Source organism: Leopardus geoffroyi, chromosome A2, assembly GCF_018350155.1.
Source record: "Leopardus geoffroyi isolate Oge1 chromosome A2, O.geoffroyi_Oge1_pat1.0, whole genome shotgun sequence".
NCBI lineage: Eukaryota > Metazoa > Chordata > Mammalia > Carnivora > Felidae > Leopardus > Leopardus geoffroyi.
In genome coordinates, this window is record NC_059331.1 from 3,655,410 (window position 1) to 3,678,042 (window position 22,633).

Below are 22,633 nucleotides of genomic sequence, written 5' to 3' on the forward strand. Positions count from 1 at the left end.
TTAACGTTAGGACTGCTACCATGAGGTGCAGATCGCCTGTCGTTCGGCTTTTGTACTTTTTATTCATGCCATTAGCCTCCGCCGGAACTTTAGGATCCCCCTTTTTTTCTCTTTTTTTTAAGATTTTATTTTTAAGTAATCTTTATATCCAGCGTGGGGCTCAAACTCACAACCCTGAGATCAAGAGTCGCACGCTCCACCCACTGAGCTGGCCAGAGGCTCTGGAATTTTAGGCTCTTGAAAACGAATCCAAACGTGGAATGTTCCAGCACCTGATGCCGAACACGTTGGCATGAGGCAGGCCTGGGCCCAGCCTCTCTGCCCCGTGGTTCCTGAACAGAACGTTTGTGCACAGCTTTGGGCAGGCAAGGTGGAGGGAGAGGGGCACGCAACGCATACCTTCTCTTACAGCAAATACTTGCGCAAGCTTCCTGCGGACTGTGGGGGCCTTGCTGGAAGGTTCCAGAAGTGGCCTCAGGAAGCAGCCAGACCAGCTTGTGAATTATGCGCTATGCCACCTCCCGAATGCCCCTTTCCCTGTCCTATTTGTGCCTCTGTCTGTGTCCTTGCTCCTGCACGGTCAGGGCTTCCTGACCCCTTGTGGACTCTAGGGGCCCGGTTGCGCTCTCCCTGGTTCCACCTCTCTCCCACCGGCTCTCCCTTGTCTGGAGCCCAGCATGAGGCTTGATCTCATGGCTGTGAGGACATGACCTGGATCTTAGGTTCTCTGCACCATTAAAAGGAAGGTTCAGAGATTTCTAGTACACCCTGCCTCCTATGTACACCCCCCCCCCCCAGCTGTCGGCATCCCCGCTAGGGTGGCATGTCTGTTACGTTCAACGCATGGGTGACATCAGGGTTCTTTCCTGGCGTGCGTTCTGCAGGTTTGGACACGTGTGGCGATACGTACCCGCCACTGTGGATCAGAGGGGCCTTGCTGCCCTGAAACCGAACTTGGTGCCACACCTGCTCAGTCCCTCCTCCCCCAGCCCCTGCTGTCTCTGTGGCTTTGCCTTTTCCACAGTGTCCCAGAGCTGGAATCCTACAGTACCTGCCTTTCTTGGACTCCTTTTCTCCCTTAAAAAAGAAAAACACAGGGGCGCCTGGGTGGCGCAGTCAGTTAAGCGTCCGACTTCAGCCAGGTCACGATCTCGCGGTCCGGGAGTTCGAGCCCCGCGTCGGGCTCTGGGCTGATGGCTCAGAGCCTGGAGCCTGTTTCCGATTCTGTGTCTCCCTCTCTCTCTGCCCCTCCCCCGTTCATGCTCTGTCTCTCTCTGTCCCAAAAATAAATAAACGTTGAAAAAAAAAAAATTAAAAAAAAAAAAAAAGAAAAACACAAATAAATAAATGGCAGCTTTATTGAGATGTGATTCACATACCACACCGTTCACCCCCTAAAGTGCACAGTCTAGTGCTTTTGACTATATTCACAGCATGGTGCATCCATCACCACAGTCAAGGTTAGAACATTCCATTGCCCCAGACAGAAGCCCCGTCCTTGGGGTGCCTGGGTGGCTCCGTCGGTTAGGCATCCGACTTCCGCTCACGTCATGATCTCACGGTTTGTGGGTTTGAGCCCTGCGTCGGGCTCTGTGCTGATAGTTCAGAGCCTGGAGCCTGCTTCGGATTCTGTCTCCCTCTCTCTGCCCCTCCCTCCCTCATTCTCGTTCTTTCTCTCAAAAATAAAAACCTCCAAAAAAAAAAAAAAAAAGAAGCCCCATCCCTACTAGCTGTCGCTCCCTCCCCCCTCCCCTGGCACCCAGGAGTCCCCTTCCTGTCCCTGGAGGAGCCTGTTCTGGAGTCACTCCCCGTGTGGACTCCCGTCTCTGGTTCCCTCTCTGAGCATCAGGTGTTCAGGGTCTGTCCGCGGGGCAGCGGGTGTGGGCGCCTCGCTCCTGCTCAGGCCGGGTGACGTGTTCGTGCGCGGCAGACGCGTTGTGTGTATCCCTCCCCCGCCCCGGTTGATGGACGCTGGGTTGTTTCCGCCCTTAGGCTGCTGTGAGCCCGGCTGCGGTGCATATGGGTGTGCAGGTTGACCAGTCTGGTCTCTTCCTTCCCATCTGTGTCCCCTCTACCCATTGTCCTGTGCTGGCCCTGTGATGGAGGGCCGGCATCATGTCTCCCCGACCCTGGCCTTCCCGTGGCACGTGGGCAGGGCTGGGCACATCGGAGGCTGCACCGTCGTGCCAGGTGAACAGGTGGGGGGAGGGGGGAGCGGGGTCGCGGAATTCCCTGTGGCCGTAGGCAAGCGTTAATGTGTTCAGGTGCATCCTCCCGGGGGAGCGGGGTGATCATTCATCAGATTCTCCGGCCTGTGACCAGTGAAGAAAAGACCAGCAGCCAGTGCAGCAGGGGCTTTGGGCCCTGAGCCGCGCTTTGGTGTGAGACCTCGCCCGCCACCTGGCCTTGGAACCACCACTTCCGGCACATCGGGCAGGAAGGAAAGTTGATTCGTGTCTGCTGTCCTCTCTCCTCCTTCTTCTTCAGGACACTGCCTCTGAACCTGCGAGTTCTGCCCTCAGGGGACGGTGGGCGGTGTCTAGGGACATCTGGGGTTGGCAGGGAGCGTGCGGGGTCGGCACTGCCGCTCCCCCGTGGTGCCCAGGAGGGTCCTGCAGGGAACAGTCCGGCCCCGTGTGTCCGCAGTGCAGAAACCTGCCTTGGGGCATCGGGATAGACCTAGATGCACCGAGGGTCCTTGCTGGGAGCTGGCAGAGGACCCCGGGACAGTGTCTAGCAAAAGACAACTCCTTGGCCTTTTGGGCCACCGGGATGCGGCTCAGAAGGTAAAACTCCTTCACGCGCCCTTGCCGGGACGCGCCCAGGGTGGCCCACGGGAGTTGGCTGGCAGGGAGGGTTTGCTAGCAGGGACTCCGGTGGGCAGAGGGGCCGAGCGAGGGCCAGAGCCTCCAAAGGGACTGCGGACTGTTGGGTGTGTGCATCGGTGCATCTAGGATGGGGTCTCCTCAGCACCGGGGACACGGGGGCTGGGTCGCTCCCTGTTGTGGGGGCCTCCCCGGCCCCGCCCGCTCATGCTGGGAGCACCCCGGTTGTGACAACCGAAACGATCCCAGGTCTCGTCGAGTGTCCCCTGGGGACAGGATCACCCTGAGCGAGACCCCCTTGGTTAGGGGGTTCCATTCACCCCCAGGAGTCTCTGCGTTCTGTAACAGCCTGACCTTCTGATGTCCTGGGACGCTGCACACGTTTAAATACACACGCCGAGTGGAGGGAGAGAGGGGGTGACTCGCAGACACCGGGGCTCACCCTGCTTTGGACCGTGTGACCCTGCGGGGAGTGGCTGTGCTGCCCAGTGTGGGCAGGGCCTGCGCTCCCATTTTTTCCCCTAAATAACTAGCGCGGAGTTTCTCTGCCTTCACACCAGAGACATTTTTGAGCCAGGGAACCTCACCCAGCGTTCCCCGGAGGGCAGAATTGCCCTCCGTTTAGAACCAGTGATAAAGGTAACGCGTTTTTATTGTGATAAAAGTTACGAAAGACAGAATATTAAGAAAACCTTCCTGGGGCTCCTGGGTGGCTCAGTCGGTTAACCGTCCGACTCGTGATTTCAGCTCAGGTCGTGATCTCACGGTTCGTGAGTTCGAGCCCCGCGTTGGGCTCTGCGCTGATGGTCCAGAGCCTGCTTGGGAGTCTCTCTCACTCCTCTCTCCCTACCTCTCTCCGGCTCCCTCTCTCATAATAAATAAACGTTCAGAAAAAAAGAAAGAAAACCTCTCCTGACGTGGGATGTTATGCTGTGTGTTCACAGAACGTTCGCCATATGACACAGGGAATATCTTTGGAGGCGTAAGGGCCCCGAGGGAAGGGGTGACAGCGTGCACCCCCCGGGAGTTGATAGGTCGTGTCGTCCCGTAATCTCAGCTAGATCCTGGCCTCCGCGAGGGCAGGTGTGGTACCGTGCTCGTGGCGGAGTCCTGCCTGGCACCGGGAGGGCGAGGGCAGGTGTCTGGCGGGCCAGTGACCTTGGCCTCGGTGTCTCTGCAGATGGAGGACGGCCACACTCTCTTCGACTATGACGTCCGCCTGAACGACACCATCCAGCTCCTGGTCCGCCAAAGCCTGGTGCTCCCCCCCAGCAGCAGCAAGGAGAAGGACTCTGAACTGTCAGATACCGATTCTGGCTGCTGCCTGGGCCAGAGCGAGTCGGACAAGTCCTCCAATAGCGGCGAGGCGGCCTCGGAGGCGGATGGGAAGGCGGGCTTAGCGGATGAAGACGCCTGGGACGAGACAGAGCTGGGTCTGTACAAGGTGGGTCTCGCGCAGAAGGTTTGGGGCTGAGTGTGCTCCCCGCCCCCCGCCCGGCCAGTCTCTCCGCCCCCAGGCCGCCGGGCAGCCTGCCCCCCTGCCCCTCTGCCCCTCCATCGTCCCTGGCTTCCCAGGTGCCCACCTCGGTCCCAGGAGGGCGGGCAGGCTGCTCATGAAAATCGCCAGTGGGTGGGCTCCTGGAGCATCCCTGTGGGAGCAGAATATCCCAGCATTCCCTTGTGATCCTGCGTGGTGAGTGTTGTGTCTGGGTTGTGCGGGGGTCTTCTGTGCCCTTCCCAGGGGCCGCGAAACCCCTGAATTCGCTGCCACCCTTGAGGTCAGCCAGCGTCACATAAAGATCTGGGTTCCCAGCTTATCTTGAAAGACCGGCGTTCTGGCCTCCCTGGGACTGCAAAGCAGAGGCGATTCTGCCCCCAGGGGACACTTGGCGACACCTGGGGACGTCTGTGGCTGTCCCCGCTCCGGGTGCTCCTGGCATCGACAGGCGGGGGGCCGGGGATGCTGCTCAGTCCCCGACAGCACCTGGGACACCCCCGCCCGGAGGGCGACCGGGCCCCAATGTCGGCGGTGCCGCAGCCAAGGAATCCTGTTGTGGGCACTTGGGTCTGATCCTGGTCCCGAAGTCCCGGGTGCCCGAGAGCCTGCGGCGTCTGTGGTCAGCGTTGCCGATCGGACCAGTGTCCTCGGTTTCTCGCCCCTGGCAGGTCAACGAGTATGTGGATGCTCGGGACACGAACATGGGGGCGTGGTTCGAGGCGCAGGTTGTCAGGGTGACCAGGAAGGCACCTTCCCAAGACGAGCCCTGCAGCTCTACCTCCAGCGTGACGCCCGAAGACGACATCATTTACCACGTCAAATATGACGAGTGAGTGGCACCGAGGGTGGCTGGGCCGGGGCGTTGGCTCCGTGTATGTGGGGCCTGGAGGTTGGCACCACCCACGCCAGCAAACCACACAGGAGGCCACCCCTCGAGGAGCCACGTCTCGGGGACCCACAGCCAGGCGGACCCCCTCCTCCTCGGGTCATCTAGTTGGAAAGGTGCCCTGCCCACCCTGCTTCCTGTTTTATTCTGCTCGTGCCTCGTGTCGCCACTGCATGAACCGGCTCCCGAGTCTCTCGTCTGTCCCTCACTGGAGTGCACAAGTACTTAGTGAGCGCTTACTGTGTGCGAGGCACGGGGAGTCCCCGTCTGTCATGGAGAGGACCTCGGATGTGCTCCTCGGGTGTCTTGAGTGGCCGTCGCAAGACCGCACAGGCCGGACGGCTACGTGTCACAGTTCTGGAGGCTGCAGATCCCAGATCACGGGGCTGGCAGGGTCTTCCTGGCTTTTGGATGGCCGCCTTCCCACTGTGTCCTCAGGCGGCCGGTCCTTTGTGGGGCCAAGAGAGAGCCCTGGTGTCTCCTTCTCAAAGGACTCCAGTCCCGTCAGACTAGAGCCCCACCTTTACGGCCTCTCTTAATGCTGCTCCCCTCACTGGAGACCCCACCTCCACGTGCAGTCACATCAGGGCTTAGGGCTCCGACCTGGGGACTTTGGGGGACACGACTCCTTCCGTAACAGAGGGCGTGTGCCTCCCCAGGGAGTTTACATTCCAGGGGGGGGGGTGTGGGGGCCCCATCGGCTTCCCTGCCGGTTTCTGGCACATCCTCCCTTCAGTCTGCAAAAACCCACTGGAAGAGTTGGAGGAAGGAGTCCGTCCCTGCAGGACCCGCGGCCTCTCGGAGGGGGTTACACACTGCGGCCTTCGGGCCGCGTCCCCAGCCCTATGCCACCCGGATTTGTGAAGAAAGCTTTATCAGAGCACATCAACGCCCGTTTGTTTATATATTGCCTGTGGCTGTTTTGCTTGTATAGAGTTGGGTAGTTATAAACCTTAGAATATTCACTGTCTGACCGTCGGGGAAAGTTCGGCAACCCTCGTTCTCGAACATTTGCTGGAGAAGAGGGGGCACGAGGCGCTGCGGGCAGTCGTGATAGATCTAGGGGTTCCCCTTCAGCTGAGGTGTAACCTCGTTGTTGGTAGAGTGTTTCTTTCAGCCCAATTACTTTATGCCTTATTTGAGGCTGCTAGAATACTCTTGAATGTTTGGAATAATGACTTCCTATTGTAACGAGGTAAGCCCCTGTCCATAAACCCCTCCCGGTAGAGGCACAGGGAGGCAGGCAGCAGTCTTTTGCCTCCACAGATGTCCTCTGTAGTAAGCCCTGGGGCGGGGGGTGCTGCCCCAACAAAGTACGTGGCACTGCCGAGTGGCTTCTAGTAACAGAAGTTGGTGCTCTCCCCGCTCTGGACTCCAGAAGTCCACAGTCAAAATCACGGGGCCGGCAGGGCGGCGCTCCCTCCGGAGGCTCTAGGGAAGGGTCCCTCTTTGCTTCTTAGAGCTTCTGGTGTCGGCTGGCAGTCCTTGGCCTGTGTCCGCGTCCCTCCAGTCTTTGGCTCTGTCTTCACGCGTCACTCTCCTGTCTGTCAAAGTTCCTCTTCTTGTTGTTTTGTTTTTTTTCTTTTTTTTAATGTTTATTTATTTTTGAGAGAGAGAGAGAGAGAGAGACAGAATGTGAGAGGGGCAGGGGCAGAGAGAGAGGGAGACGCAGAATCCGAAATAGGCTCCAGGCTGAGAGCTGTCAGCACAGAGCCCGACGCGGAGCTCGAACCCACAACCGCGAGATCATGACCTGAGTGGAAGTCGGACGCTTAACCGACGGAGCCACCCAGGCGCCCCTGTTTTTAATTTTTTAATGTTTTATTTAGTTTTGAGAGAGACAGGGAGACAGAGCGTGAGCAGGGGAGGGGCAGAGAGAGAGACAGAGAGAGACAGGGAGAGAGAGGGAGACACAAAATCCCAGGCAGGCTCTAGGCTCTGAGCTGTCAGCACAGGGCTTGACACGGGGTTCGAACTCAAAAGTCACAAGATCAGGACCTGAGCCCAAATTGGTTGCTTAACTGACTGAGCCATCTGGGTGCCCTCCCCCACCCTTTTTTAAATAAACGAGGCTCTGGGCTCCTAGCTGTCAGCACAGAGCCCGAACCCACAAACCGTGAGATCATGACCTGAGCTGAACCTGACTGAGCCACCCAGGCGCCCTATTTTTTTTTTTTTTTTAATTTTAAATGTTTATTTATTTTTGAGGAGATGGGGGAAGTTGGGCAGAGAGAGAGGGAGACACAGAATCCAAAGCAGGTTCCAGGCTCAGAGCTGTCAGCACAGAGCCCGACACGGGGCTCGAACCCACGATCGTGAGATCATGACCTGAGCCAAAGTTGGTCGCTTAACTGAGCCACCCAGGCGCCCCGTGTTGTATTTCCTCTTCTTAATAAGGACACCGGTCATTGCATTTAGGCCCCCCCCCCCCCAGTGTTGACCTCCTCTTGACTTGATGGCATCTGCAGAGACCCTATTTCCAAGTGAGCTCTCCTTCCCAGGTACCAGGGATTAGTACTCCCAACATGTCTTTTTGGGGGACACACAGTTGAACCCACAACACCTTCTGTAATCGGGGTATGTCTTCTTTGGCTGTGTATTTTCCGCCAAGGAGATTGTTGGGGAGGGGACTTCACAGGCCACCGTGATCAAAGTGACCCACACCCACGCTGGCACAGCCTTTTCTGCGTCGGCTTCTATCTCCTTCCCCGGGGAGTGAAGTCGGGTGTTCCCCCCGGGATCTGAGCATGGGGTTTTCTTCCTAGCTACCCGGAGAATGGAGTGGTCCAGATGAGTCCCCGCGACGTGCGGGCCCGTGCCCGAACCATTCTGCAGTGGCAGGAGATAGAGGTCGGCCAGGTGGTCATGCTCAACTATAACCCCGACAACCCCAAGGAGCGTGGCTTCTGGTACGATGCGGAAATCCTGCGCAAGCGTGAGACGCGGACGGCACGGGAGCTGTATGCCAACGTCAGGCTCGGGTGAGTGATACGCCGGGCCCTGCGGCTGTCCGGCCGGCGCCGTCTGGGTGAGGCCCTCGGTCTCTGCCACACGCTCACTCGGGGGACCGTCTCTGAGCCCCAGGTCCCGACAGTGGAGATTTCAAGTTGCCTTTCTCTCTTTTTTGTGCTGTTTGGAGTTTGGTGAATAGTCATAATCTCAAATGGGTCAAAGTCCGGACAGTACCGAAGGAATATTCTCCCTTCTCTTTCCCTTGGTCACCCGCTTGTCCTTTCTGGAGACCTGTCTTCTTGTTACCTGCCAGGGATATTCTGCGCATAAGCAGGCATAGACACGCACAGAAGCAAAGCGCACGTAGGGATGTCCTCCACATCAGGGCTCGGCAAACTGCAGTCCACGGACCAGATCCGGCCGTCTGCCTGTTTTGGCAAATAAAGTTTTATTGGCACACAGCCACGCCCATCTCTTCAACGGTTATCTGTGGCTGCTTTGGTGTCACAAGGGCAGAGTTGTTTAGTTGGGAAAGAGAGTGTGTGGCCTGCAAAGCCAAAAATAGTTACCGTCTGGCCCTTTGCAGGAAGTGTTTGCCAAGCCCTACCCTACCTTGCCTCTGTGTGTGTGTGTGTGTGTGTGTGTGTGTGTGTGTGTGAGAGAGAGAGAGAGAGAGAGAAAATATATATAACAGAAAACTTACTATGTTAAACTTTCCCAAGCACACAGCTCAGGGGCATCAAACATACTTACACTGTTGTGTAGCTACTCCCACCATCTGTCTCCAGAACTTTCCATCTCCCCAAATTGAGATTCTGTCCCCATGAAACACTGACTGCCTGCCCCCCTGCCCCACCCCTGGGTCCCACCATCTACTCTTTGTCTCTGTGGACGGGACTCTTCTAGGGACCTCCAGTGAGTGGGGTCACATAGGACGTGTCCTTCTGTGTCTGGTTTCTGTCACGGCGCACAGTGTCCTCCGGGTCCATCCACATTGTAGCAGGTGTCAGGATTTCCTTCTTGTGGTTGAATAATATTCCATCATATGTATCATGTATACGTACACAAGTATTTGGGTAACAGTGTCCTAAGCACAGGCACGACAAGTGCAAAGGTCCTGGGGCAGGGCCATACCTGGCGCATTTGTAGTCTGGGGAGAAAGCCAGTGGGGTGGAGTGGAGGGAAAGAAGGTGGGAGGAACCAAGACTGTGGGAGCCTCCGAGCATCATGGAGAGGTACGGAACTGGTGTTCATTGTCTGTTGCGGCCAGCCATTGGAGCGTTTAAGCACACGAGCGACACGCTTTCACCTACAGTTAAGAATCCTAGCTCTGGTGGCCGAGAGGGGAATGGACTGTAGGGGGCAGTGTGGGAGCAGGGACACCAGGGCAGAGGCTGATGCTGGCATTTAGGAGCAAGGTCCTGGGGCTCAGGCCAGGGTGCAGCTATGTCATTGCTAACAAAGAACCAGTGTGTTATTTCATTGCTGGTCTCTATTTTCTTGTTTCCTTTTTTTTAATGTTTGTTTTTGAGAGAGAAAGAGGGAGAGGGAGCATGAGCAGGGGAGGGGCAGAGAGAGAGGCAGACACAGAAACAGAAGCAGGTCCCAGGCTCTGAGCTGTGAGCACAGAGCCTGACGTGGGGCTTGAACCCAGCCCAGATCATGACCTGAGCCGAAGTCGGGCGCTTAACCGACTGAGCCACCCGGGCGCCCCTATCTTTTCTTGTTTTCAATGTCATTGACTTCTGCTTTCATCTTTTAAATTTGCTCCCTTCTTCTTTCTTTGGGTTCTCTTCCTTTTCTAGTTTCTTGAGGTAGCAACTTACACTATTGATCTGAGCCGTTTTCTTTCCTAACATCAGCACTCAGTGCTATACGTTTCCCTCTGAGCACTGCCTTAACTGCTTTCCACATATTTTGCTATGTTGTATTTTTTCTTTTTCTTCACCGTTCAAATTTTTTTTTTTTTTTTAATTTCCTTTGAGACTCCCCCTTTGGCTCCTGGCTTCTTTAGAAGTATTGAGTTTCATTCCCAGGTGTTCAGAGACTTTTGAGCTGTCCTTCTGTTGCTGATTTCTAACTGGACTTTATTGTGGTCAGAGAACATACTCTGTGTGATTTCACTTCCAAATATGTTGAGGTTTGTTTTATGGCCCCTGCTAGGGAGGGTCTAACTTGGTGAATATTCTGGGGTTCCTTAAAAAAAAGTATATTCTGTTGGTGGGCAGAATGTCCTGCTTGACTCTGTGAGAGTCTGTTCTCTGGTGGTGCTCACTACTGATCCTTGCTGCTTGTCTGTCTGGTTCTCTGTCAGGTGCCCCGTGCGGCCCTGCGACCAGTCTGCCTCTCTTGCACAGTTGGGAGGCTCTTGTCTGGTGCACACACCTTTAGGGCATTTCCGTCCTCCTGGTCAAAGATCTTTCCGTTGTTTTAATTTTCCTGGCTCCGCGGGGAGGGTATGACATACCTGCTTGGCTTTTGCAAGTTACCATTTGCATGCTGTGTCCTTTTCTTCCCTTTGACTTTTCAACCGATGTGGTTGAGTTGGAAGCGACGTTCCCGTACACAGGATGCAACTGGGTCGTTTTTTAGTCCACTTGGCCATCTTGCCTCTTAATTGGCACGTTTAGACCGTTCACGCTTCCGGTAATCATGCTGTGCTGGGACTTTGTTCCCTCTTTGTTTCCTCCGTTTCCCGTGGGTCACTTAAAACGTGTTACAGGATTCTGTGCAGATTTGCGTGTGGTCTCCCGAGTGTGTCGCTGTGCGTGGTTTTCCTAGGGGTTTCTCTGGATTTCGCTGTAAACACGTGACACACCGGTGGTCACTTTTGCCAGTTGGGGTGAAGAGTAGAAACCTGTCTTCGTGTCTGTCCCTTCATAGTCCCCGAGAAGCGGACGGTGTCAGGATCTGTGTTTCAGTCCTCCCCTATGGCCTTGAGGACGTGCACGGAGGCTAATCTGTCGTGTGTGCCCACACTTCTGCCCTTTCTGTTTTTCTCTCCTCCTTGTGCTCCTCAGATGCCTTCCTGTATAATTTCCTACCTGTCGGAGGAACTTCCTTCGCCTTCCTGCAAGGGCGTGTCCACTAGCAATGGATTCCTGTCACTTTCCTTCCTCTGACAATGCCACTGCCCCCAGCGTAGTGAGGTAACGCCCAGGCGTTGAGCCGTCGCATCCATGCGTCTCTTGCGGGTTATTTCCGTAAGGTGACTCTTCCTAAGAAACTTACTTGTAATAGTACCATCACAATGCAAAGATGAATCGCAATTTTTTTTTCACTTTTTAACTGATTCACGTTAAGTGGCCTCTGTGCCACGACCCCAAGATCGAGGGTCACATGCTCCACCGCCTGAGCCAGCCCGGCGCCCCGGTCCTAATTTCTGAGTAACGTGTTCCGTCGTTGGTTCGTCTTCCAGTTATCTCCCCTTTTTTCCCTCGGCCATCCGTTTGGTCGGGATCTGTGTAACGTGCATGGGCTTCAGTTAGGTTGCCATGTATCGTTCAAGCTGCTGTTCCCTTTCAGTCTCCGGTTCTCTGCCGTCCCCCTTTCCTGGCCGGGCTCTCTGTTGCAGAAGCCGGGTTGTTTGTGCCAAAGCATCCCCGCAGCGGGGTTTTGCCTTGCGCATCTCCCAGCGCCACCTCCTACGCGCCTTTTCCCCCCGGGCTTCCTGTGAACTGGTGGGGCGACCTGGGCCTATGTGGCCCAGGGCCGTGGCTGTGGCCACTCGTGCTGTCGAGCACCAAAACGTGGCCAGCACGAGCTGAGACGTGGCGGGAGTGTGAGACACACACTGGGCGTCAGGACTTTGTGCTGGAAAAGAACACCAAGTAGCTTGTTAACAGTGCCGTAACGGTCCTCATGGGTTGAAATAATATTCTGTGTACGTTGGGTTACATGGAATGCATTCCCATCAATTCCGTTGCTTTTAAAAAAAAATTTTTTTTTTTAACATTTATTCGTTTTTTGAGAGACAGAGAGAGACAGTACGAGCAGGGGAAGGACAGAGAGAGAGGGAGACACAGAATCCGAAGCAGCTCCAGGCTCCGATCTATCAGCACAGAGCCTGACGTGGGGCTTGAACCCACGGATAGAGAGATCATGCCCTGAACCAAAGTCAGATGCTCAACCGACTGAGCCACCCAGGCACCCCTTGCTTTTTTTTTTTTCGTTTTTAATGTTTATTTATTTTTGAGAGAGAGACAGAGCATGAGCGGGGGAGGGGCGGAGAGAGGGAGACAGAATCCAAAGCAGACTCCAGCTCTGAGCTGTCGGCATAGAGCCCAATGTGGGGCTTGAACTCGTGAACCACGAGATCATGACCTGAGCCGAAGTTGGACGCTCAACCAACTGAGCCACCGAGATGCCCCCGGTTCGTTGTTGTTGTTGTTGTTGTTTAAAGCTTATATATTTATTATTTTGAGAGAAAGAGTGCAAGTGGGGGAGGGGCAGAGAGAGAGGGAGAGAGAGAATCCCAAGCAGGCTCTGTACTGTCAGCACAGAGCCGGATGCAGGGCTTGAACTCATGAACCACAGGCTCCTGACCTGAGCCAAAGTCAGATGCTTAACCAAGTGAGCTACCCAGGCACCCCGAGTTCCATCTGTTTTTACTTTTCCAGGATGGTTGTTAGAAAACGTAGAATTCCACAGGCGGCCCATGTTGGTGACCACATTCGGTTGCCATTGGGGACGTTGTCGATGGAGTTGTTGGATTGATGCCTGGAGGTCATTGTTTTCTTTTAAATGTCTGTTTCATTTTGAGCGTGGAGCCTGATGTTTGATCTCGAGAACCGTGAGATTATGACATGAGCTGGAATCAAGACTGGGACGTTTGGGGGCGCCTGGGTGGCTCAACCGGTTGAGCATCTGACTTTGGTTCAGGGCATGATCTCACAGCTTGTGGGTTCGAGCCCCGCCTCGGGCTCTGTGCTGAGAGCCCAGAGCCTGGAGCCCTCTACGGATTCTGTGTCTCCCTCTCTCTCTGCCCTCCCCTGCTCCTGCTCTGTCTCCCAAAAAAAAAAAAAAAAGAGTCAGACACTTAACTAAACCACCCTGGCGCCCCTCACTGGGGGTCCCTTTAAGCTATCAGAGTTTTGTAGTCTGAGACCAGGAAATTGAATCAGACTTTACCTGTAGGTTTTGTATGCGGGGCCTAATTCCGTCGGTCTTGCCTGCCGCAAGGTTAGACGTTATTCTCTCAGACGCATCACGTGATGAAACCCCGGTGTGCGTGTGGTTTTCGTCTGGTTTCTGAGCCGGTGGGACTTGACCTGGCGAGGGGAGGAGCTCCGTGGACGCTCGCGGCCCCCGTAGCATTCGGACCAGAGCTGCCCGTGCGCTCTGCGAGCCGCGTTAGGTGGCAGGGTCCCCGCCGAGGCCCCCGGGGCGGGTCGGCCAGCTGGAACGGTCTGACTAACGGCTTCTGCCTCACAGGGACGATTCTCTCAATGACTGTCGCATCATCTTCGTGGACGAGGTGTTCAAGATCGAGCGCCCGGGCGAGGGGAGCCCCGTGGTGGAAAACCCGATGAGAAGTGAGTTCGGGCCCCGCCCCACCGTGTGTGCCGCGTGGGGCGTGGGGTGGGGGGGGGCGGCTCCCGTCCCGACCGTGCCCGGCTGGCGCCGCCCGCGCTGAGCCCGCCGTCCCGTGCGCAGGGAAGAGCGGGCCCTCCTGCAGGCACTGCAGAGACGACGAGAACAAGGCCTGCCGCGTGTGCGCCTGCCACCTGTGCGGGGGCAAGCAGGACCCGGACAAGCAGCTCATGTGCGACGAGTGCGACATGGCCTTCCACACCTACTGCCTGCGCCCGCCCCTCAGCAGCATCCCCAAGGAGGACGAGTGGTGAGCGGGCGGGCCGGGGCTCGGGGGGGCCGGCGTCACGGCACGTCTGAAGCGCGGCCTCTCGGCCACCACGCTCGCGTCGACGTGGACGGGGCGGTGGCGACGGGCGCGGCTCCGGGCCGGGGATCCCCCCCCCCCTCCAACCTGTTCGGGCTCGTTGCCGCCGCTCCTCGCGGCTGTCGTTCGCACACCTCGCCCTCGCCGGGGTGGGGAAACCGAGTCCGCGGCCGCGAGCAGGTGCCCGTCGAGCGTCCCCGTGTGTGTCCCGTATCCCAGCCGGATTTGCCGACCTCGTCGGGAGGCCCCGGGAATTCCCGTGGGAGAGGGACGAGCGTCTGCCGTCCAGTAGAACGTTCCGGGGCGAGGGGAACGTTCCCACCCTGCCCTGCCCTGCCCTGCCCGGTGGGGTCGCTCGCCACGCGTGAGCTGGGCTTCTCGTTTAACGCGCCGGCGCCGGCATCGAAATGGAAACGCCCCCCCTCCCCCAGCGCAGGACGGCAGGGAGTCGGGGAGCCGGCGTGTCTGCGGTGTGGGGCCCGAGGGAGGGGCCGGGCGCGGGCCGGAGGTGACGCCCCTGCCGTCGCAGGTATTGCCCCGAGTGTCGGAACGACGCCAGCGAGGTGGTGCTGGCCGGGGAGAAGCTGAAAGAGAGCAAGAAGAAGGCCAAGATGGCATCGGCCACGTCCTCCTCCCAGCGGGACTGGGGCAAGGTGGGGCGGCCCCGCCCCCGCGCCCCGGCCCCGCCTCCGCGCCACTGAGCCCCGCCCCCGCGCCCCGCCTGGCCCGCCAGCGCTCAAACTGCTCTTGCCTCTGTTTCCGGACCGACAGGGCATGGCGTGCGTGGGCCGTACCAAGGAGTGCACCATCGTCCCGTCCAACCACTACGGACCCATCCCGGGGATCCCCGTGGGCACCATGTGGAGGTTCAGAGTCCAGGTACCCCCGACTTCCTGGGCTCTGGGGCCTCAGAGGCCCCCGCCCCTGGGCGAGGGCCACCCCGAGGGAAGGCGGCAGGGCTGGGCTTCAGGCTGGTTCCTTCCAGGGTGTGGCTCAGACTCGGGGTGTCTGGGGGAGAGGCTCTGGTAACAGGGGTGATGACGCCTTTGGCAGAAGAGTCCGGCCGCTGGCTTTGAAAGTGGGAGGGAGCCAGGGCGTTGGGGTTGAGTGTCTCTGTCGCAGCCCGTCCCGAGGGTGCCACTTATTTCTTGGTGATCGTTGTAGGTCAGCGAGTCGGGGGTCCATCGACCTCACGTGGCGGGCATCCACGGCCGGAGCAACGACGGGGCTTACTCCCTGGTCCTGGCCGGCGGATACGAGGACGACGTGGTGAGTGGGGGGGAGATGGTCTGGAGTTATAAAACAAAACTGTGGGAAATGCACATAAAATTCATCATCGTCACCATCACTAAGCGCACAGCTCAGCGGCATCAGGCACACGCACGCTTTTCTACAGCCGCCCCTGCCATCTGTCTCCAGATCCTTCCATGTCCCAATCTGGGACTCTGTCCCCATGAAGCACGGACTCCCCCCGCCGGCTCCCACCATCCACTCTCTGTCTCTGTGAGCGGGACTCCTCTGGGGACCCCCTGTACGTGGGGTCACACCGGACGTGTCCTCCTCTGTCCGGTTCCTGTCACTGCGCACGGTGTCCTCCGGGTCCGTCCACGCGGTGGCAGGCGGCAGGACGTCCTTCCTTCCTGAGGCTGGGTCATCCTCCGGCGTGTGGATGGACACACTGTTAATCCTTCATCCACCAACGGACGCCGGGGTTGTTTGCACGTTTAGCTATCGTGGACCATGCTTCCCTGAGTGTGAGTGTGCAAACACCTTCTCAAGGCCCCGTTTTCAGTTCTTTGGGGTGTGGACCCAGAAGTGGGACCTGCCGCTTCGTATGGCAGTTTTGTTTTTAACTTTTCAAGGAACCTTCGTACCATTTTCCATCGTGGCTGTGCCAGTTTGCGTTCTTACTCGTCCCTCACGGCGTCCCGATTTGTCCAGTCCTTGTCTGCACTTGTCACGTTCTGTGTGTCTGTTGACATCCTAACGGGCGTGTGTGGGTTTGTTTTCGGTGGAGTCTGTGCTCCTGTGTGTGGAGGGCTCAGCCTGTCCTTCTCTGTTTCAGGACCACGGGAACTCTTTCACGTACACGGGCAGCGGTGGTCGAGATCTTTCTGGCAACAAGCGGACCGCGGAGCAGTCTTGTGATCAGAAGCTCACCAACACCAACAGGTTTGCCGAAGCGGGTTTTCTTATTTCTTCGCCAGCCGTGCCTCCGCCTCGTCCTGTGGCAGCTGCACAGGGGCGGGGTTGGTTCTGTTTTGGGGTGTCCTGTCCAGGAAGTTAGAGTCCCATTAAGAGTGCGGTGGAGGGGCGCCTGGGTGGCTCAGTGGGTTAAGCGTCCAACCTCAACTCAGGTCATGATCTCGCAGTTCGTGAGTTCCAGCCCCGCCTCAGTCGGGCTCTGTGCTGTCAGCACAGAGCCTGCTTCGGGTCCTGTCTCCCTCTCTCTCTGCCCCTCCCCTGCTCACGTGTGCTCTCTCTCTCTCTCTCTCTCAAAAGTAAACATTAAAAAAAGTCTGCCATTTAAAAAAAAGAAAGAGTGGTAGAACATAGGGATGACGTACGTCCATTTTTTTTACCTTCCTTTTGCTAAAGTCCTTCAGATGTGTTAAAGCAAACTTTTTCCCCGAAAGGCCAGATTATAGATATTTTTGGCTTTGTGGGCCGCATGGTCTCTCTTGTAACCATTCAATGCTGCCGTCGTGGCACAAAAGCAGCCTCAGAGCCCATGTAAATGAATAAGCATGGTTGTGTTGCAGCAAAACCTTATTTGCAGAACCAAGTGGCGGGCCAGTGATTGCCGACCCCGCCCTGCAGATTGGCAACGGATTTTATAAGCACAAAAAGCATCATGAAACCGAGAAAACGACAAGCGATGTGATGACCTAGATGTTACACATTGCATCAATAAAACCCATATGTAGAATGAAAAGGCAGGTGACTGTTTGGGGGACAAGTCTGCTACAGACATGGTATGTGATGGCTGTGTTCTCGTATATAAAGAGCTGTTGCAGATCAATAAGAAAAACTAATAGGGAATAGCAAAAGACACACAGACCGTTCACAAAGGAAACGCACATCCTTAATGACCGCGAAAGCTTACTCCGTGTTGGTAATCAGAGAATACAGATTGAAGCGATGGTGAACTCCTTTTTTTTTCCCCCTGTAAAATTGGCCAGAACCTCTAAAACGTTGAGAAATGTCAAGACCGAGACTAGTGTTCCACCGTTGGTAGAAATACAGATGCGGGGGCGCCTGGGGTGGCTCTGTTGGTTAAGCATCTGACTTTGGCTCAGGTCATGGTCTCAGGGTTCGTGAGTTCGAGCCCCATATTGGGTGAACTTAAGCCCTGCTTTGGGATTCTCCTTCCCTCCCTCCCTCTCTCTGTCTCTGTCTCTCTCTCTGCCCCTCGCTCACTTGCGCTCTCTCAAAAATAAAAGAAAAAAGAAACACAGGTGGGTGCCACCTTCTCGGAAAGTTATCTATATGTATAGAGAGCCTTGAAAACGTTCTTATCCGTGACCCCGCAATTCTATTTTGGAAGCGTGTTTGTGAGACACGAGAGCATGAGAATCTTACGTGTAGTGACCTGTGTATATTTTTAAGATTTTATTTTTAAAGTTTATTTTTTGGGGAGAGAGAGCGTGCACGCGTGCGTGAGTGGGGATGGGGTGGAGAGGGGGAGACGGAACTCCAAGCAGGCTCCGTGATGTCAGTGCAGAGCCCGATGTGGGGCTTGAATTCACGAACCGCAAGATCGTGACCTAAGCCGAAATCAAGAGTCAGATACCTAGCCGACTGAGCCCCTCCCCTCCCCCCCGCACCTCTGTACGTAGTGATATTTATCATACCGTTGTCTAAAATCGCAGAATTCAGGGGGCCTGGGTGGCTCATTCGGTGAAGCATCCAACTTCAGCTCAGGTCACGATCTCGAGGTTGGTGGGTTCGAGCCCCGAGTCGGGCTCTGCGCTGGTGATGCGGAGCCTGCTGGGGATCCTCTCTGTCCCTCCCCTGCTCGTGCGCGTGTGCTTTCTCCCCCTCTCCCCCTCTCTCTCAGATAAATAAACTTAAGTAAATAAACAAAATCGCAGAACAAGTAACTAAATGGCGAGGGGGGAGGGCGTGCTGTGTTACACGGTTGTTTGGCTAGTGGAGTAGCTTAGTTTCGGTGGCTGTTGGGAGCCGTGTTCAGGAAAGCCTGGACAATGCGGGGACTGCCCTGAGCTCACTTTCGGGACGAGAGCTGGACCCACGTGTCTGTAGTCATCCTGCGGGAAGCGTGCGTCCACATTCTCGTCTCTTCCTTCTGAGCCACGAAGACGCTGCCAGTGAGTCTGTGCTGAGCCTGACCCCCGGTCTGCCTGTCCCGGGGCCTCCGTGCCCCTCGGTGGGACGGGCCTCCCAGCCCCGCGTGGCTTCGCACACCTCCTCGTGGTGTGTTCGTGTCCTGCGGCTCCTCCTGTCACAAAACACCACGAGCGGGTGGTTCGTAAAACAACAGGAATTCATTCTTGCGTAATTCTGGAGCCCAGACCCTGAAATCCCGGGGTCGGCGGGGCCGTGCTTCCTGTGAAGCCTGTGGGGGAGCATCCCCCCCCGCCCCCCTCCCCCCGGCCTCTTCCAGCTGCTGGCAGCCGCCAGCGGTCTCTGGCGTCCCGTGGCTCGTGGGTGCGTCCCTCCAGCCTTCGCCTCCTTCACGTGGGCTTCTCCCCCGGGTGCTGTGCCTCTGTTCCTTTTTCCTTTTTTTTTTTTTAACTAATGTTTTTAGAGCTTTTAAAACTTCTTTTGAGAGAGACAGCAAGCGGGGGAGGGGCGGAGAGACAGAGAGAGACCGAATCCCAAGTGGGGCTCTGCACGCTCCGCCCAGAGCCGGACCCAGACCCGGGGCTCGACCTCGCGAACCATGAGATCATTCGTGACCTGAGCCAAGACCAAGAGTCGGATGCTGAACCGACTGAGCCACCCAGACACCCCCCCTCCGGTACCCTTTTCCCATAAGGACAGTCAGGGCCACGCTAGCCCGCTCTGATCTCTTTTGAACCTGACCCCCGTCTGCCACACCCTCTCTCCAGACAAGGTCAGGCCCGCGCCCTAGCGGCGAGAGCGTGAGCCTCTCTTTGGGGGGGGGGGGGGGGTGGACGCCGGCCGGCCTCTCCCTCACGGGGCCTCGCTCTCCCCACAGGGCGCTGGCCCTGAACTGCAGCGCCCCCATCAACGACCGCAAAGGGGCCGAGGCCAAGGACTGGCGGTCGGGGAAGCCGGTGCGGGTCGTGCGGAACGTCAAGGGCCGGAAGCACAGCAAGTACGCCCCCGCCGAGGGCAACCGGTACGACGGCATCTACAAGGTGAGCGGCCCTGCCTGCCCCCGCCGGCCCCGCGCGGCCCCGGGCCCCCCACGTTGCCGACGCCGGCCGCTTCCCGCAGGTCGTGAGGTACTGGCCGGAGAAGGGCAAGTCCGGCTTCCTGGTGTGGCGCTACCTGCTCCGGCGGGACGACGCAGAACCCGGTCCCTGGACGAAGGAGGGGAAGGACCGGATCAAGAAGCTGGGGCTGACCATGCAGGTGCGTCCGGGCCGGGTCTGCTGTCTCTCGCCCGGGAGCCCCGCTCCGGACTCCTCTGGCCTAATGCCCGCGGAGCCAGGAGCTGCCCTGCGACGCGCCTCGTCTTCCCGGCCGGTCGCTGGGGATCGGGGCAGAGCCTGCCTCCGGGAGCTTGGGGCGGGGGGGGGGGGGCCCGGCCAGCGGGGGCCTGCCTTCCCGGCCGGAAGCTCCCCCGGGTTCCTGTGATGTTAAGTGACGTCCGGGCACCTGGTTGCACCTCGCGGGCTGTACCCTTGGGATCGTTCAGCCCGCGGATTTTGGGGGGTGGGCGGGTGTTTGCGTGCGTGGTTCGAGGGTGGAGAACCACACTTCCTCGTGAGAGCCGTGTTCCGGGAGGGGTTTGTGTGAAATCCGCGCGGCATCCGGTTTCCTCCTTTTCGCCAGGCTCCACGGCGCCTCCAGGCAAACCCACAAAACCGGTGTGACGTGGGGAGGGGTGCGCCCTCCGAGCACTCGCTCCCCTCCGCCCAGCAGCCGGGGCGCCCACCTCCCGATCCCATCTCCCAGGGCTCACCCGGTGCGGGGCGCGCCTTTGCTGCGCCATAATTATGGCTTTTCTGTTCAGTACGGCGAGTCTCTACAGCTGATAAGTCGGTGTGGGACTATTTAAGGAATCTTAATTGCCACTGAGAATCAGATGCCCCCCCTCCCCCCCCCCCCCCCCCCCCCGCCACCGAGGGTCACCGAAGAGTCGTCTTCTGAACGTGATGTTTGTACCTCGGAGAATTTCAGAGGCTAAGGAACGGGAGAGGGAAACAGCCAGGGGACGGGAACACCAGCTCCCGGAATATTCACGACTTCACGATTGTGTTCCTAAAGAAGCTTGTCGATCTCTTGACGAAACCCCAGAAAGTCCCACAGGACTGTAGGTGCCTCGGAGACGGGGTTCTAACTCAGTAATGCCTGTCAGACCCCAGAGGAGCCCCAGACTCCTCTAAATTGGGTTGGCGAGCAAGGGCCTTGAGGCCACTTCTTTGTAAATGAAGTTCTCCCGGGGCGCCCCCTTTCGTTGCGGGGCCTCAGCGGGGCTCTGAAGGCAGAAATCCTGCCTGGCGCCTGGGGAGGGGAGGAGTTTGCCCACCTCTGAATGAAATAGGGGTGCCTGGGTGGCTCAGCTGGCCGAGCGTCCAATTTCTGTTCGGGTCGTTATCCCGTGGTTCTTGGGTTCGAGCCCCGCGTCCTCAGTGCGGAGCCTGCTTTGCATCCTCCCTTGCTCTGCCCCTCCCCCGCTTGCTCGTGTACTCTCTCTCTTTGTCCCTCTCCCACTTGCTTGCACGCTCGCTCTCTCTCTCGAAAAGAAATAAACATTTAACAAAAGTAAATAGCGAGGGTGATAATTAGACTCTCGCTTGCTGGAGCTGCTGCGCAGCGTTTTCCAGGCGTCCCCTCGTCCGACCGCTTCCCCTCCACCCCGTCAGGGCCACGCTGCTCCCTCAGCCCTCTTATTCCTGAGAAGTTGGACAGTTGGAGGTGCATTTGCCCGAGGCTCCCTGGAGGCTGAGCCGGGAGAGGGAGTCCAAGGCTTGGAGGCCAGAGCGGGGACCGGGGACGGAATGTCGACAGGGTGAGGTGGCGGAAAGGGCGCCGGCCGAGGCGGCCCCCGGTGCCCGGACCCTGTGCTTCTCACCGCCCGACTTGACCCTTTGCAGTACCCGGAAGGCTACCTGGAGGCCCGGGCCAGAAGGGAGAAGGAGAAGGAGAACAGCAAGAGGGAGGCCAAGGAGGAGGACGAGGACGAGGACGAGGACGAGGAGGGGGGCTTCACCTCCCCCAAGAAGGGCAAGGGCAAGCGGAAGTGCAAGTCCGGAGGTAGGTGTGTCTGCGGGCGGCGCCCACGTGCGCGCTCAGCCTCCTGCCCTCACCCACTCCGCTCTGTCCCGGCAGGGGGCAAGACCAGTGCTGGGTCCCCGCGAGGGACACCTAAGAAAAGCAAGGTGGAGCCCTATAGCCTCACGGCCCAGCAGAGCAGCCTCATCAAGGAGGACGAGAACAACACTAAGCTGTGGAGCGAGATCCTGAAGTCGCTCAAAGACGGGCCGGTGAGTGTCCCCCCCCCCCCCCACCGCCCTCCCGCTTGCCCGGCCTGGGCGGCCTCTCCCCTCACCCTTGTTTACGTGACGGGTGGAGATAGTTCAGCATCATCACCACCTTCAGCGCACGGCTCAGCGGCCTCAGGCACACGCACGCTGTCGTGCAGCCGCCCCTGCCACCCGTCTCCAGAACTTTCCATCTCCCTAGACTGAGCCTCTGTTCCCATGAAGTGCTGACTCCCCCGCCCCCCCACCCCCGGCTCCCACCATCTATTCTCTGTCTCTGTGGACGGGATTCCTCTAGGGACCCCCTGTGCGTGGGGTCACGCGGGACGTTCTTTCTGTGTCTGGCCTCTGTCCCTGCGCACAGCAGTGCAAAGCAAATACGCCCCCGCCGAGGGGGCACGTCCCCAGCTTTCCCCTCTCGGGCGTAGTCCCAGGCGCCGGATCGTCAGGTCAGTCTGTGCTCAGCTTTCTAAGGAACCGCCAAACCAGGCCTGTCTTTTTTCGGTCTTCCTGCTCTGAGTGTAGCAAATGACATGGACGGGTCAGGGGCCACCGCGGCCCCTGCCTCGCTCTCCAGAGTCCATCATGTACGCTCAGGGCCTGCCTGTCGACTCTGATGTCCTCTTTTCGTTTGTTTTGCTTTTTTGAGTTTCTTTGGGGAGAGAGCGAGCGAGCAGAGGAAGGACAGGGAGACCGTGAAAGAGAGAATCCCACGCAGGCTCCACGCTGTCAGTGCCGAGCTCGATGTGGGGGTTGAGCTCACGAACCGTGAGATTGTGAGCGGGAGCCAGGTGTTTCACCGACTGAGCCACCCCGGCTCTTGGTCCGGTCATCCTGTCTCGGGGCCTTCGCCCTCACGGTCCCTCGGCCGCGAGGACCTTCCCCCGCAGTGCTCCTGCTCAGGACTCCTGCGGCAGCCGTGACGAATGACCA

At 57.9% G+C, this 22,633-nt stretch overlaps 1 protein-coding gene across 2 annotated transcripts in view; it reads left to right on the forward strand.

Annotated features, from left to right (window-relative positions):
- UHRF1 (ubiquitin like with PHD and ring finger domains 1) overlaps nucleotides 1-22,633 on the forward strand; it is a 34,241-nt gene that overhangs the window by 6,057 nt on the left and 5,551 nt on the right. The window contains exons 3-15 of one of the 2 annotated variants that reach the window (XM_045491622.1): nucleotides 4,006-4,269; nucleotides 4,992-5,152; nucleotides 7,975-8,190; nucleotides 13,595-13,695; nucleotides 13,817-14,003; nucleotides 14,590-14,713; nucleotides 14,832-14,939; nucleotides 15,225-15,329; nucleotides 16,126-16,232; nucleotides 19,246-19,408; nucleotides 19,488-19,625; nucleotides 21,314-21,473; nucleotides 21,549-21,703. In XM_045491622.1, the coding sequence (XP_045347578.1) occupies nucleotides 4,006-4,269; nucleotides 4,992-5,152; nucleotides 7,975-8,190; nucleotides 13,595-13,695; nucleotides 13,817-14,003; nucleotides 14,590-14,713; nucleotides 14,832-14,939; nucleotides 15,225-15,329; nucleotides 16,126-16,232; nucleotides 19,246-19,408; nucleotides 19,488-19,625; nucleotides 21,314-21,473; nucleotides 21,549-21,703 (1,989 nt within the window). Of the gene's footprint in view, nucleotides 1-4,005; nucleotides 4,270-4,991; nucleotides 5,153-7,974; nucleotides 8,191-13,594; nucleotides 13,696-13,816; nucleotides 14,004-14,589; nucleotides 14,714-14,831; nucleotides 14,940-15,224; nucleotides 15,330-16,125; nucleotides 16,233-19,245; nucleotides 19,409-19,487; nucleotides 19,626-21,313; nucleotides 21,704-22,633 lie in introns of both variants that reach the window. The other variant, XM_045491621.1, reaches the window with a different exon arrangement.